General features: G+C 35.8%; 1 protein-coding gene across 6 annotated transcripts in view; it reads left to right on the top strand.

The window, feature by feature from the left end:
- The window catches only part of INTS10 (integrator complex subunit 10), a 51020-nt gene that overhangs the window by 13199 nt on the left and 23281 nt on the right, over positions 1 to 14540 (top strand). For 2 of the 6 annotated variants that reach the window (XM_044663526.1, XM_044663528.1), the window contains exons 7-10: positions 1424 to 1595; positions 1992 to 2161; positions 2497 to 2630; positions 11989 to 12145. In XM_044663526.1, coding sequence (XP_044519461.1) covers positions 1424 to 1595; positions 1992 to 2161; positions 2497 to 2630; positions 11989 to 12145 — 633 coding nt within the window. Of the gene's footprint in view, positions 1 to 1194; positions 1261 to 1423; positions 1596 to 1991; positions 2162 to 2496; positions 2631 to 11988; positions 12146 to 14540 lie in introns of all 6 variants that reach the window. The other 4 variants (XM_044663527.1, XM_044663529.1, XM_044663524.1 and 1 more) reach the window with 3 other exon arrangements.

Consider the following 14540-nt stretch of genomic DNA (forward strand, 5'->3'; position numbering starts at 1 on the left):
TGCAAACTTGGGTGACAGGAAGAATGTCCCCAGAAGGCTGGCATGGATTTCATTCCATGTAATTCTTATGCTCTCTTTAAAAAGCCAAACTGTTTTGGGTCCAGACCAGATTGTGATTAATGTCATCTGGGTCTTTCCTCCAATGGCTCTTTCAACCATGAAGGATAATTTTGTCACTTGGAAAAAGTAGATGAAAAAAATGAACATTGAACAAATAGGGCAAGATCAAAAGCCTTCTAAAGACTAAACAGCCCTGGAGAATTGGGTAAATTCAGGACAGGAATATTGACTGAATACCTTCTATGGACCTAGCATGGTACTAGTTCTTGTGAGGAATAAAGAAATAGGATAGATAAGGGTTCTGTTATCAAGAAAATTCAATGATGAAGATAATAACATAGGAAACAATTAACAAGAGAAGACAGTATAAATTAAGTGCCAAAATGTGTTGTTTAGATGGAGTGCCATGATAGATCTGAGAAGGATATATGAAAGAAGTAGAACTTAAATTAAGTAGAACTTAACCTTGAAGGTTAGAGAGTTGGATTTAGAAGAACAGAGACAAGTAGGAGAAATTTTCACAACGTAGATATGAAATGAAAATGGCTTAGCAGTTTTGCCAGATCTTTAATGTAAAAAGGAACTGTTCATTGATATCTCATTTAGATATCTGGACTAACAGCCAACCAGCTGGAATGCTGTACCTTCCACAGCCCTGACAAAGAGTTAGCTAGTCTTTTCATGTAAACATTTCCAGGGATGGCTCACCATCTTATTAGGCAATTCACTTCATTTTTAATAACTTGAATTATTGGAATGTGTTTCCTTACCTTTAATTGGATTCTACATCCCTATAACTTTGCTCGTTAGCCTTAGTTCTGCCCTCTCAAGCAACACATAGAAACTGCTTCCTCTTCTACACGATGGCCTGTGTAGCCATGTGTTGATGACTGTTATGTCACTCAGGTCCCTTCCCCTCCCCGAGGCTTCTCTTCTCCAGGTTAAATATTCCCAGTTCCTTCAACCATTCCTCATAAAATGTGACATTCAGAGCTGAACACAGTATTGCAGATTTGCCTGATCATTGCCGTATACAGTGGGACTGTTACTTCCCTTGATCTGGACACTACTTGCTGTCATACAACATTAGTGCACAGAAGTTATATAGAATGCAGCTCAAAATTCTGTTCCTAGCTTTACCAGTGTGTGACCTTGGACCAAAGACTTCGGGACCTCCATGTCCTAATCTTTCAAATGAAGGTAATGCCTCCTGCTTACCTCACAGAATGTGTGTATGGGAGGGGTGTGGCATGTGGGCTGAGGGGCATTTTTAAAATCAACTAATCTTACTGTCCATCAAATGCTCTATAAGCACCAAGTCATGGTAGTGATAAATATAGATATTTCCCATTTTACTTTTCAGGAGCCCAAGATACACCTGATCTTATGTCCCCAAGCAAGCGTAGTTCTCAGAAGTACATTATAGATGGCCTGACTGAAAAGTCATCCCAGATTGTAGACCCTTGGGAGAGATTATTCAAAATTTTATCTGTCATAGGAATGAGGTGTGAATGGCAAATGGATAAAGGAAGACGGTAAGGATTGGTCTTTATTCTTGATTTGACCTAATTCATTCAGTTCATCATTCTTTGGATCTCATCTGCTGACTTTGTTGTCACAATTCTCAGGGATGTAGAGGATAAATTGTATGATTTGGAAAACCTATTATGTGGAGTTATACCCTACTTTAAGCAAAATTAAATGATATGCATTTATATAAAATAAAAAGATTTACTTTACAAAAGGCATTTTTGCCGCACTTTAATATGCATCTGAGATTTTCTTTAGCAGTTCTGTAATGTTAACAGCTGTAAAATCCATTTAGCATATTTAGACTAGGTGTCCTTTTTGTCTTTGTAAACACAATGCCAATATATAGACAATTTAATAAATGTTTATTTAATGTTGCTTACCATTCTTTCATCTTTCAGAAACCTTGGTGACATTTTGCATAGAATGAAAGACCTTTGCAGATACATGAATAATTTTGACAGTGAAACTCACACAAAGTATAAAAATCAAATAGTATACTCCACAATGCTAGTCTTCTTTAAGAATGCATACCAATATGTTAGTAGTATTCAGCCGTCTCTCTTCCAAGGTTAGTCCTGAGAACTTGATATAGCATTGTTCAGGGTGGGGGTGGGAATGGTAAATGAACTTTTCCTGGGTTTTAAGAATAACTTTGTTGGAAAATAGTATTAAAATCCTCATTCTTAGAGCAGGGCTTTACTGTAGGCCATGTGTTCAGGTTCAGTGTTGTTGGAGTTTTGTTTTTTAATTAGTGTACCATCAGTGAAAGGTCTCTAAATGAGTGGACAGACAAAAAGGATAAATGCTGGCAGCAGAACTTAGCAAAATCAAAAGGATTATGCTCACAAAGACTTTTTATGAATTAGATGAAGTTTCTAAGAATACTTTTATTTTTTTCTATAGGTCCTAATACCCCCAGTCAAGTTCCATTGGTTCTTCTTGAGGATGTATCAAATGTGTATGGTGATGTAGAAATAGATCGTAACAAACACATACATAAAAAGAGGAAACTTGCAGAAGGAAGAGAAAAAACTATGGTAACCTTTTCATTTATTCAAAATCTGTACTATCAGTCACTACGATGCTTGAGTTATATATGTTTCTGTTATTGCAGGTTTTCATTATGAGGGCTAACTGGAAATTTTTCTTTTGAGCTGAAATAAAATGTTAAATAATACTAAAAGGGCCAATTAGATTACTATATACCTTTTTAGTCTTTTATTCCATCACAAATCCTATCCTCAGTGTTGCTTTATGATTTGAATGGGACCATGAAGCCCAGGAAAAAGAATTGGACTTGGAATAAAGAGACCTAGATTCAAATCACAACCCTGATATTTGCAAGCTCTGTGACCATGGACAAGTCACATAACCTATTTGAGCCTTAGTTTCCTCATCCGTATTACGGGGCTTATAATATTTATACTTCTTACCTCACAAAGCTATTATGGAAACTGAATGATATTGTATGTATATATGTATAAAGTGCTACATGAGTATCATCTATTCTGGTTAATGTCATCTACTCCCAAGGCTCTTTTATAATATCTGAATTCCCATCATTAGAGATTATCCTTTTGAGTTGTAGCACTGACACAAGAAGGGCCTCTCAGAATATATTGAGTAATCTGAGAAGACTGTAACACAAATAAGAGTCTTGTTCTCCCAGCCTAAGGGTATCCTGTCCCATTCATTACCCACAAGATAAACTTTGGGTTCCATCTTTGTTGCTACTGTTGGAAAGGAATTTCTCTCTCTGTTATGTTGCTTTATTTGATGTCATCAGTCAGTGACCTGGAGGTCACTTACCACTGAGATGTGCAAGTATAGACAAACCCTCAGAGAAAGGAAGTTGAAACCAGCGAGACAGGAAACTGATCCCACAGGTACTGCCCCCCCCAGGCGATGCCAGGCAAATTAAGGAACTATGGTTAGTTCCTGAGATATGATGTGAGAGAGCTAGTAGGTGAAGAAAACTGCTTTTAAGGTGAAACCAGGAGACTGTTCACTCTCTTCTGGCTGGAGCTTGGAACCTGTGTCAGTGGTGAGTTTCAATCCATCAAACAGCAAATAGGGTAGTAAGCTAAGCCACTCTCTACCTCTTTCCTACATTTCCCTCTCTTTACTGGCACTACTTGGATGTAATAAAACTATTAAAGCTACTAGCAGCCTCATAATTAAATTTTAACTATTATACTACCATCCAAAGAGAAAAAGTGAGGAAGGATTCTCAAGAATGTATGCTTTCTCCTAACTTTTTTCATTATCCTTGCCCCATATATTCTTCATCCAGTTCACCATAGATTGATAGAGAACACAAATTAACAAAATTAAACTACCAATCATAATCTTCCTCTTTATAAAGTCAGCATGTTCCTCATCCTGTCATATGTTTCATATTGTTAAACTATCCAAGGACAGGTTTACCAGTACTCAAATAACCCTTTGCTGATGTCTCTGACAAATGTGATTTGAAAATTTAAATGAACTTTCCAAAGTATTGTACTGTCCATCTTTTCTCCCATTCAATCCAGTTTTTATTCCAAGGTCAAATAACCTTCTTCAATAGTCTTTGAAGAAAACCGTTATTTTCTGTTTGAGCTCTAAAACCATTTCTCTGGTTCTCAGTTGTAATAGCACTTTTCCCACAAAGTTATTGCTAAAGGACATCTTTATACAAATTATAGATATATAAACATTTCTTCTTCCACTTTTGGATTATTTATTTCCCTAGAGCAGAATGATCAGGTCAAAAAATGTTTATATTAACTTTAGCATAACCATTTCCTCATTGGATTATCAGTCATTCAACAGACATTTTTAAAGGAGCATTACAGGCACTGTGCTTACACTGAGAAGATAAAAGGTAAAAAAAGCATGATTCCTACTCTCAAGGAACTTGCATTCTGATGAAGCAACATAGCAAAAATTGCACTTACAAAATATATATGGTATACATGGAAGTTAATCTCAGAGAGAAGGCACCACCATGGAGGTAGAGGACAGGAAGAAGTAACTTAGAGAAAGTAAGATTTGAGCTATGGCTTGAGCCACATCAGGAGATGGAGAGTGGGAGGGAAAGCATTCAAGGCAAAGGGTCAGCCAGTGAAAAGACATGGAGTCAGGAGATAGAATATTATATGTCAGGAGCATTAAGGTCGGTGTCATTGGTGGAACATAGAAAGCATGGAGAAAAGTTTAAGGAAATTGCAGAGAAAAGAAGGAGCCAGATGAGGAAGGGCAAATGCTAAATGTAAGACTTAATATTTGATCCTGACAGTAATAGGAAACCATTGGAGTTTATTAAATAGGGGAGCTTAAGCCCTAAGTTTTAAGAAGATACCTTGAACAACTTCTTGTCAGATATGCTGAGTGGAAAGAGCCTTGAGACAGAGAAATCAAGCAGAAGGTTATGGCAGGAGTCTAAGTATATAGTCTAGGTGATGAGGGCCTCGGATGACGGCTGTGTGAATTGAGAGAAAGGGACAAAAAAGAGAGATGTTGTGAAAGTAGAAACAAGACTTGACAGCAGGTTGAGGGTTGGATGAGTATCAAAGATGACACCAAAGTTAAGGTGATGGTACTCTTGAGTGAATGAATGAAGCATTTATTAAGCACTTAATTTATGTGTATACACACACATATGTAGTATGTATGTATGTATGTATGTATGTATAAAAGAAGCCAGCTGAGTGGCTCAGTAGATAATACTAGGTTTGGAGGCAGGAAGACCTGAGCTGAAATCTGGCCTCAGGCACTTAGCTGGGTGACTCTGGGCAAGTCACTTAACTTCTGTTTGCTTTAACCCAAACAAAAGTCTTCTCCCCTCTTCCAAACTTCTCTATAATAATATCAAGGAACTCTGAGTAAAAGACAAGTAGCGTGTGTTAGAAAAGTTGGAAAAGGAAATGGTAAACCACTCCAGTGTCTTTGCCAAGAAAATTCCATGGACAGTATTATCCATGGATGCACAAAGAATCAGATACAATGAATGACTAAACAGTGACAAATGTACAAAGCACAGGGATACAAATAGAAAAGTAAGATAGTCCTTGCTTTCAAGGAGCTTACATTCTAAATGGGGAGATATCACATGTGGTAGTTTTCAGCTACAATTTAAAAATCCCATGATCCTTAAAGTGCAGTGACAAAAGCCTCTTCTTTAAGAGGCTTTTATTTCCACTAATAAAGTCGTAGCAATTTTTAATAGTGAACCATTTAATGGTACTGAAGACTTTGGTGTCAAGAATGTTCTTTTTTAGGTTTTTAATAGATGTTGCTGTAACATCTACAGGACTATTGCCAAACTGTCTCCACAAGGATTACTTTCAATTATGATATGATATGATATGATATGATATGATATGATATGATATGATATGATATGATATGATTGTGGACTCTAGACTGAACACATTGCTATTCCAAAGGTTCAGAGATCCAAGTTGTCTTTAACAGGGTCTGAGAAGAAATGGTGGTCAGAGTGGTAGTGATGGTCATTTGACTTTTCTAACTTATGCTGCTTCTTGTTTTTCACTCTGTTCCTTGATATTATTATAGAGAAGTTTGGAAGAGGAGAGGAGGCTTTTGTTTGAAAAATGATGAATTCTGTTTTAGACATGTTGAATTTGAGTTCCTATTGGACAGCATTGGCAAACCTTTACTAAGTTTGAGTGCCCTGCGGGCATATTCAAGCTGTCTGAACCCCTACATTACTGGAGAGAGCTGAGGGAGAAAATGCTTGCATTGGACAGCTGGACAGAAGGGTGGGACACGCAAAAAATGTCTTTGGATGCTGGGAAGAGGGGCAATAGAGCAGCTCCCTGAGTGCTGGCTCTACACATGTGCCACATCTTTGCCAACACTACTATAGGACATCCAGTTAGAGATTTCCAAGATGAGGTTGTGAGGCAGAACTGCAGGTCAGAAGAAAAATACGGCTGGATAAAATGGATCTAAGAATTGTCAGCATTAAAATGATCATTAAACTCATGGTTGCTACTTAGATCACCAAGGGAGAAAGTATAAAGGGTAAATATAAAGAACTGGACAAACCCTGGGGACCCCTATTTTATTGTCTACTTTTCTCAATTTAATAAGTATTTAATGATAGTTTAGTTCATTATTAGCAAGTGTGATTTTCACATATGATGATATGTCTGTTCCCTTTGATTATTTATCTAATGGAATCTTGAAACTTATTCATAAATTTTTGTCAGTTATTACCCTATTTTGAATAATAAGATTTTTTAAAATCAGTTTTCACTTTCCTTTTGCATAATGAAATGTAATAAAATATTTTAAATTTTTATATATTCAAACCCATCTATCTTGTCACTGATAATATCTTGTTTTTCTTTAATAATAAAGAATTATCTCTTCTCCATAGCTAAGATAAATATGTTCTGTTTTATTCTAGTGTTTTAAAATTTTAACTTGTTCATCCATCAGAAATTTATTGCATCTTATGGCATAAGAGATGGATCCAAGTTCATTCTTTTCTTTCTTGATTGTTTTTTCAGTCCTGAACTATAATTTCTTTGTAAGGAAGTTCCTTCTGTCAATGCAGATCTATACATATTCTACAGCTAGCTGGCATAGTAGATAGAGCCTGAAGTCAGAAGGACCTGGGTTCAAATATGGCCTCAGACACTTCCTAGATATGTGACTCTGGGCAAGTCACTTAGTCCCATTTGCCTAGCCCTTCTGTCTTAGAGTTGTTACTAAAACAGAGAATTAAGGTTTTTAGTTTTTGTTGTAGTTGTTGTTTTTTAAAGAGTTACCTGAGACGCTTAAAGGTTAAGTGAATTGCCAAGGGTCAGACAGCCAGTGTGTCAAATTTGAACACAAGCCTTCCTTACTCTGAAGTCAACTCACTATCCACATATCAGCAGTTGACAAAATATGACCCCAAAGGCTAAATGCCCCTGATTCCTGTTTCTGTATAGCCTTGAAAGCTAAGAATAGTTTTTCTACTTTTAAATACAATAAACTATTACATTAAAATGTGGAAACCATTCTTAGTTCTTCAGGGCAAATAGTTTGCTGACCTGGAGTTGTTTGGGGATATAATAAGCAGCCAAGTCTTAGGCTCTATTACTCACCCTCATTTGATTTATACCTTCCTATAGTGCCACAGATTCTGTCTCTTGCCTGCCACTATTCTTTTCTCTTACTCCCAAAGTCTTATAACAGTGCTAATGAGAAACTTTTTCATTCTGATTTCCTTCCTTTGACAATAGTGACAATAGTATATACAGAATAGGAAGACACCACAATGCATAAGGTACATAAAATCACAGGAGGAGAAGACCAAGTGTAAAATGCCTAATCTCTGAGTCCTGTGAATATGTCACTTTACCCAAGATGATCAGGCTTTTACTACTTATCTGACCCTGTGCAAATCAGTCTATCAGTAATATGTATTTAGCACCTACTTTGTGCCAGGCACTGTGTTAAGGAGCTGGAGGTTCAAAGAAAAGTAAGGATAGCCCCTGCTTTGGAAGCACTCATAGGAGAACTATATATGAAGAAAGCTCATCCCTTCATGTTGCAGGTTAGCCTCTGAAGTCCTTCCAGCCCAAAAACTATGATCTGATATGTGGCAAAAATTTATTAGCAGAAATACCAAAAGGTAAAACAAAGTCTCCGAGCCAAAAAGAAATAGGTTTATTGAGAGAGGACCGGTCTCACAATAAAGCCTGACTGCTCAAGGCCAAAGACCTTGTGAGTGGCCTTCTAATATACCATATTTCGTAAAGTACAATTACATCTAAGTTTGTCAAAGCATGATACTTAGATAAATATAACCCAAGCACTAAGGTCAGCAATTGTAAAAATCATAGCATCATATAAGCAAGGGAGTATATATGACTGTAAAGAAAATAAGCTTATAAAATATAGTTTCTGTAAAAGTAAAGTATTTATAAAAACATTACTTAAGAAATCAGGTCAGTAACTGCAAACAGTCAACAAATATAAAAGTTATAGTATATAATTACACTGGACTTATATATATAGTCCCAAAACAGTAAAATAAGGGAGTTTACTGGAGCTGATTAAGCAGGATGTTATTCTACAGAAAGTCATCAAGGGTGGTAACTGGCATCTATTCTTGGGACTATTCTTGCTTAAGCAGGTTGCTACAAAATACATTCACTTAACTTTTACTGTGCTTGACTTATGTTAGAATTACATCTTAATCAAAACACTAACACCTGCTGTTTGAATCAGACAAGTGAGAGATTCCAAGAATTTTCCTAAGACCCATGCTAACAATGATTTTGCTAAAACTATAATCTTAATGAAATCAAACCTTAAAATTGGTAATAAAACAATCATAAAGTGGGGTAGCGGATTTCTCACTCACAGATGACTGGAGATAGTATACTTATATTAAAAAATAATCCAGATAACTTGGTGTGCAGGGATTTCAGAAAATAACAGCCACTGAGAGAATGTCTTCTTGTTGCTTCATAGTCAACATAGATTTCACTTTCAACAGATTCAAATTATAGGTATCATACTTGACAGTGCTGTTATGTCAGCCTTTTGGAATGACATCAGTGCTTGGTGCTGGCAGTTTACTGTGGCTGTAGGGTGGGAGTGGGATAAAACAGCATATGGTTTACTGCCTTTGTTTTAGCTTTAAACTTAAAATTAATGTTCTACCATAAAATAAGTTTAATTTTCTTTTCTTTTTAAAATTTTTGCATGCATTTATACTCTGTCCCTACCAATCCCCCTCACCTATTGAATAACAACAGAAAAAATAATCCATCATCATAAGCATAGTTCAACAAAACAAATTCCCACATTGGCCATGCCTGAAATTTATGTTTCTATGTATTTTAAGTTCAGCACCTCTCTGGCAGGAATTAAGTTAAATTGCATGTTTAATCTTCAGTCTCATGGACTTAGAGTTTATCATTTCATTTATCAAGTTCAAAGTAGTTTTTCTCTGTAATGAATAATAGTTCTCGTTCTGCTCACTTTTCAACAGTTCATAGAAATCTTCCCAGTTTCCTCTAATACTTCATTATATTCATATACTGTACTTTATTTATCCATTCCCCATTAAGAAGATGTCCTTAAGGGGCATGCCGCTGGGTAGCTCAGTGGACTGAGAGTCAGGCCTAGAGACGAGAGATCCTAGGTTCAAATTCGGCCTCAGACACTTCCCAGCTGTGTGACCCTGGGCAAGTCATTTGACCCCCATTGCCCACCCTTACCACTCTTCCACCAAGGAGCCAATACACAAAAGTTAATGGTTTAAAAAAAAGGTTAAAAAAAAGAAGATGTCCTTATAATACAATGGTCCAGGACTATTCTGAGGTACTTGTGACAAAGATTGCTGCCCACCTCTAGAGAAAGAAATGTTGGAGTCAGAATGCAGATGAAAGCATACCATTTTTCAGTCTTTTCTGTGGGAGGTTATATTTTGAGGGTTCGAGTTTATAAGATTACTTACTTACAAAAATGAACAAAAAGGAAATATGTTTTGCATAAGATAGATAGATATATAATATATATTTATATAAAACCCAGGTTGAATCATCTGCCAGCACAGGGAAGGGGAAGAGAAGGGAGGGAGGGAGATAGGTTTAATCATATAACTTAGGAAAACTTGTATGGAAATTTATTACATATAATTGATTTTTTTTTAATTAAATTTAAAAAAAAGAAGATGCCCTTAGTTTCCAAGTTTTTGGCTCCCCTTACTGAAGAATAACTATAAATATTTTTTTATAAACTTTTCTCCTTTCTGTGATCTCTTTTATCCTAGATCAAGCAGTGTGCACAACGTTAGTATCTTATTGGAAACACCTGGACCATTCCACAGCTCCAGCAATAGTGCATTAGTGTACCTCTTTTCCTGCATCCTCTTTAATAGTTTGTAATCTTTTCCAGTCTAATGAGTGTAGAATGAAATGTTGAAGTTGCTTTAATTTACATTTCTCTAATTGTTAGTAATTTATAGCATTTTTTTATATGGTTGTTGATAGCTTGAATTTTTTGCCTTTGAAAACTACCTATGATGCAGCTAGGTGGTACACTGGATAGAGCACCAAGCCTGGAGTTGGGAGGACCTGGGTACAAATCTAGTCTCAAACACTTCCTATCTCTGTGACCTTGGGCAAGTCACCAAACCCCACTTGCCTTTTCCTTTGCCCTTCTGTCTTTAGAGTTGTTACTAGGACAGAAAGTAAGGGTTTGTTTGTTTTTTTTAAAGAAAGAAAACTACCTTTTCATATCCTTTGACCATTTATTCACTAGGTCAGTGATCGCAAACCATTTAGAGATCTTAGAGACCAAGGGAGGAAGCGCTCCCATAGAGGTGCTGGGCAGAGGGGCAGGTCATGTGAGAAACATCCTCAGGCACACATGGAGAAGGGGAAGGGAGTAGCCCCCTCCAGCACTCATAGTAATTTCTGTAATTTGCTCTTTAATGAATTATTTAGTCTTCAATTACCTTTTAGACCTTTAAGGGCCCATTATTGAATTTTTTTTTTATTCCATTGGGATCAGTAAATATTATATTTACTCTTTCTGCAGAGGTCTTTTTGCCCTAATACATGGTCAGAAGTTCCATGTATATCTAATAGTTTGTAAATTCCTTTCTATTCCCATTCAGTAATTGTCAGAAATCTTGTCATCTCTCATTTTTCTAGATTTTTATTCAGTTCTTTAACTTCTTTCTTTATCTTTTAGTTAGATTTGTCGAGATATGAAAAGTATATATTTGAAGCTTAATTTTCAAAGCTTAATTGCTAGGAGTTGGAGAGCTATATAGATTTTTATTTCATTATTTTTTTATATAATTACATCTTTGTTTAGTAGTATTCAATCTGAGTCATAAGGCTGTCAAACCTGGTTTTTGTAAACAAGAGACATTGCTACCACATTCCTGAAAAGTTAATAGCCTCAAATCAGTCTACTGTGTACAAGGCCTCCACTTGATCAACTCTAGGGAAATAACCTATTTAACTTTTGAACCACTCTACCTGTTTGGAAATTTTTACTTACATTGAACTTCTCTACCCTCTGAGGCAAGGTCGAGCAAGCTCAGATACTCTTTCACATGATAACCCTTTCATTAAAGAAGGCTGTCATTTTCTCCACCAAACCCATATCTATCCCCTACCCTCCACCATCCCTCCAGCTCTCTCAGCATAACCTTGTTATTAAAGATATAGAATTAAACAATAGAAAGCCATACAGAGTTTGTTGAAATAAAATTAGCCTCTTATCTAATCTTCTCTGTTTCTAAATTATAATGTTCTATCTTTGCATTATCCAGAAATGGGAGCAGCACATTTATTTAACAGATGATATGGAATTGATTAAGTTAATTATAGAAATTTGAATTAAATATATTATTCACATTTTTAAAAGCAGAGTTCTGATGATGAAGAATGTTCAGGGAAAGGAAGAAGCCGGCACATTGTAGTTAACAAAGCAGAACTTGTCAATTCAATTGAAGTCCTGGAAAGCTTCAAATTGGCACGTGATAGCTGGGAGCTGCTCTATTCTCTAGATTTCCTTGACAAGGGTAAGTTATATTCTCACATTGAACTGGCTTGTGTGTGTTATTTCAACAGTGCATAGTTGGGACCATACAAATGATTAGCATTATATGCCATTTTGAGCCTTTTTTTTATTTGTAAACAGCAATCATCCATTGCTAATTTTGCTTTGTAGTTTTGAAATGCTATGCCTTGGCTGCACCTGATGATTTGTTTTATGATGTTCTATAAACACTCATATTTCTTTCCTTCCCACTCCAAATCTTTTCTGTCTTTGCTATGGTCTTTTATTCTTTATTCTCTGATGACTCTTCCAAAATATATGTGTTTGAATGTACAACAGATTAAATGCTTAATACATTTAGCTACACTACTTTTTGCCCACCCTTTTTCCTAAAAGTAGGCAAATCTGAAAGTGTAGCATGCCATTTTGGGCAGGGCAATGTGAGAGGCAAGGAGCTTATAAAAAGAAGGCAGAAGGAAAGGGCTTATACTATGTTGAAGAAAGACAATTTTTGAACATTGTTTACAAATTTCTAGGTTATGCTTACACATAAATTTCCTGACTGTGATCATTTTTACTGACCTTTTTGGAAGCAGAGTGGTTCATTCTTTTACATTATAGTATAACCAATGATACTGTTCACTTACTGGCCACCCTTGCACAGCTTTTACTTGGTGTCCCTACTAAACTCCTCCAGATAGAAAATATACTAAGATTCATCAGACAATCATTGAATGATAAGATCTAAGGATATCCTCCATTGTCCTGACCACCCTACCCTTCTCTGGCTGTTGCCCAAAATACCAGTAAATTCTTTAAAATGGTGTGCCTAGAATTCAACACAATATTCCAGATTTAACCTAATCAGAGAAGAATACTGAGAATACAGAATACAACTTACTTTTTCCTATACACTAAACCCCTCAATGCAGCTCAAGACTTCATTGATTTTTTTTTTGTTTGCCTTATTACATTTACTTCTTACAGAGCTTGCAATCCACCTAAATCCCCAGATCTTTTTCAGATCAAATGTTATCTAGCTGCATTCCTCCCATCTTATACTTATGAAGCTAATTTTTGGAACCAGAGTCCAGGACTGTATACTTATTCCTCTTAAATTTCATTATATTTAGCACAGAATTGTAGCTTATTTCCATTTTTATGGATCCTACCATCCAACACATCAGTTTTCCTTCCCATTGTTTTATCATTTGCAAATTTGATGATATACCTTAATTAAAGCTATTAATAAAAACATCAACTGTCACTGGGTCAAAACTAAATTCATTTAGATACCAGCTTCCAAGATAACATTAACCCATTCATATTTTTTTGTTATGGCAATTCAACCAGTTACAGATTCTTACTTACTTTTCATCTTATCCACGAGAACAATATGAAAGAATTTTGTTCAATATTTTAATAAAAGAATTTCGGTGACCTTTTCAAAAGGAAATAAAGTTAATCTGGCATGTTTTATTTTACTGTTTCTTAGTAATCACTGACTTCTTTTATAGATGTTTACTAATTGTCTCTTTATTAATAGTATGTTCTAGAGTTTTGCCAAGGATCAAAGTCATGGTCGCTAGTCTATAAATTGAAGACTTCACCTTCTTCCCTTTTTTGAAAATTTGGACATTTTCCTACTCCAGACCTGTGGTATCTTTCCTATTTCAGGCATTGTTGACAGTGGCTCAGTAGTCACACCCTCAAATTCTTTCTATGTCCTGGACCTGGAGACTTGAACTCTTTGAGGATATCTAGGTGCTCCATCACTTCTCTTAGGTTACTTTACCTTGTTATCCACATTTGTTCTTTCCATTCTATTCCAAAGATCTATGGCAGAGAATAAAAACAAAATAAAAGTTGTTCCTTATAATTATCTTCTCCCTTCTGCCATCTTCCTCTGAATGTTTTATTTTACCTTAGAAATTAAATTGTCTTTTTTGTTTTTTTTTACATTCCTTGCCCTACTCAGCCCTTTTTGAGTTTTTTTCATTTATTACATTATTCTTACAGCATTCTCCACCATTGAGTATTCTTTATAGTACCACATTTTTGTATTTATCTTACATTAACTTCCCTTGCTTGTATCTTCTGGTTTTGGTTTTGTTTGGCTTTTTTAATCAAAATCTGTTGATGAGTTTCCTGTGCACTGTCAGTAATTTTCGATAAATCCCTCTTTTCTTCCTCATCAGAATTGATTCTTTGTTTATCTTTAGAATTTTGTGCTAGGTGTCATGATAGATCAAGTTCCAGGTTTGGAGTTAGGAAGAACTGGGCTCAAATCTGGCCTCAGACACTTCATAGCAGTGTAACCATAGCAAGTCACTTAAACCCCAGTTGCCTAAACTTTGCCCTTCTTTCTTAAAGTTGTTGCTAAGACAGCAAGTAAGGATTTAAAAAAAAAAACAATT

The sequence above is a fragment of the Gracilinanus agilis genome, chromosome 2, assembly GCF_016433145.1.
Source record: "Gracilinanus agilis isolate LMUSP501 chromosome 2, AgileGrace, whole genome shotgun sequence".
NCBI classification, from domain to species: domain Eukaryota; kingdom Metazoa; phylum Chordata; class Mammalia; order Didelphimorphia; family Didelphidae; genus Gracilinanus; species Gracilinanus agilis.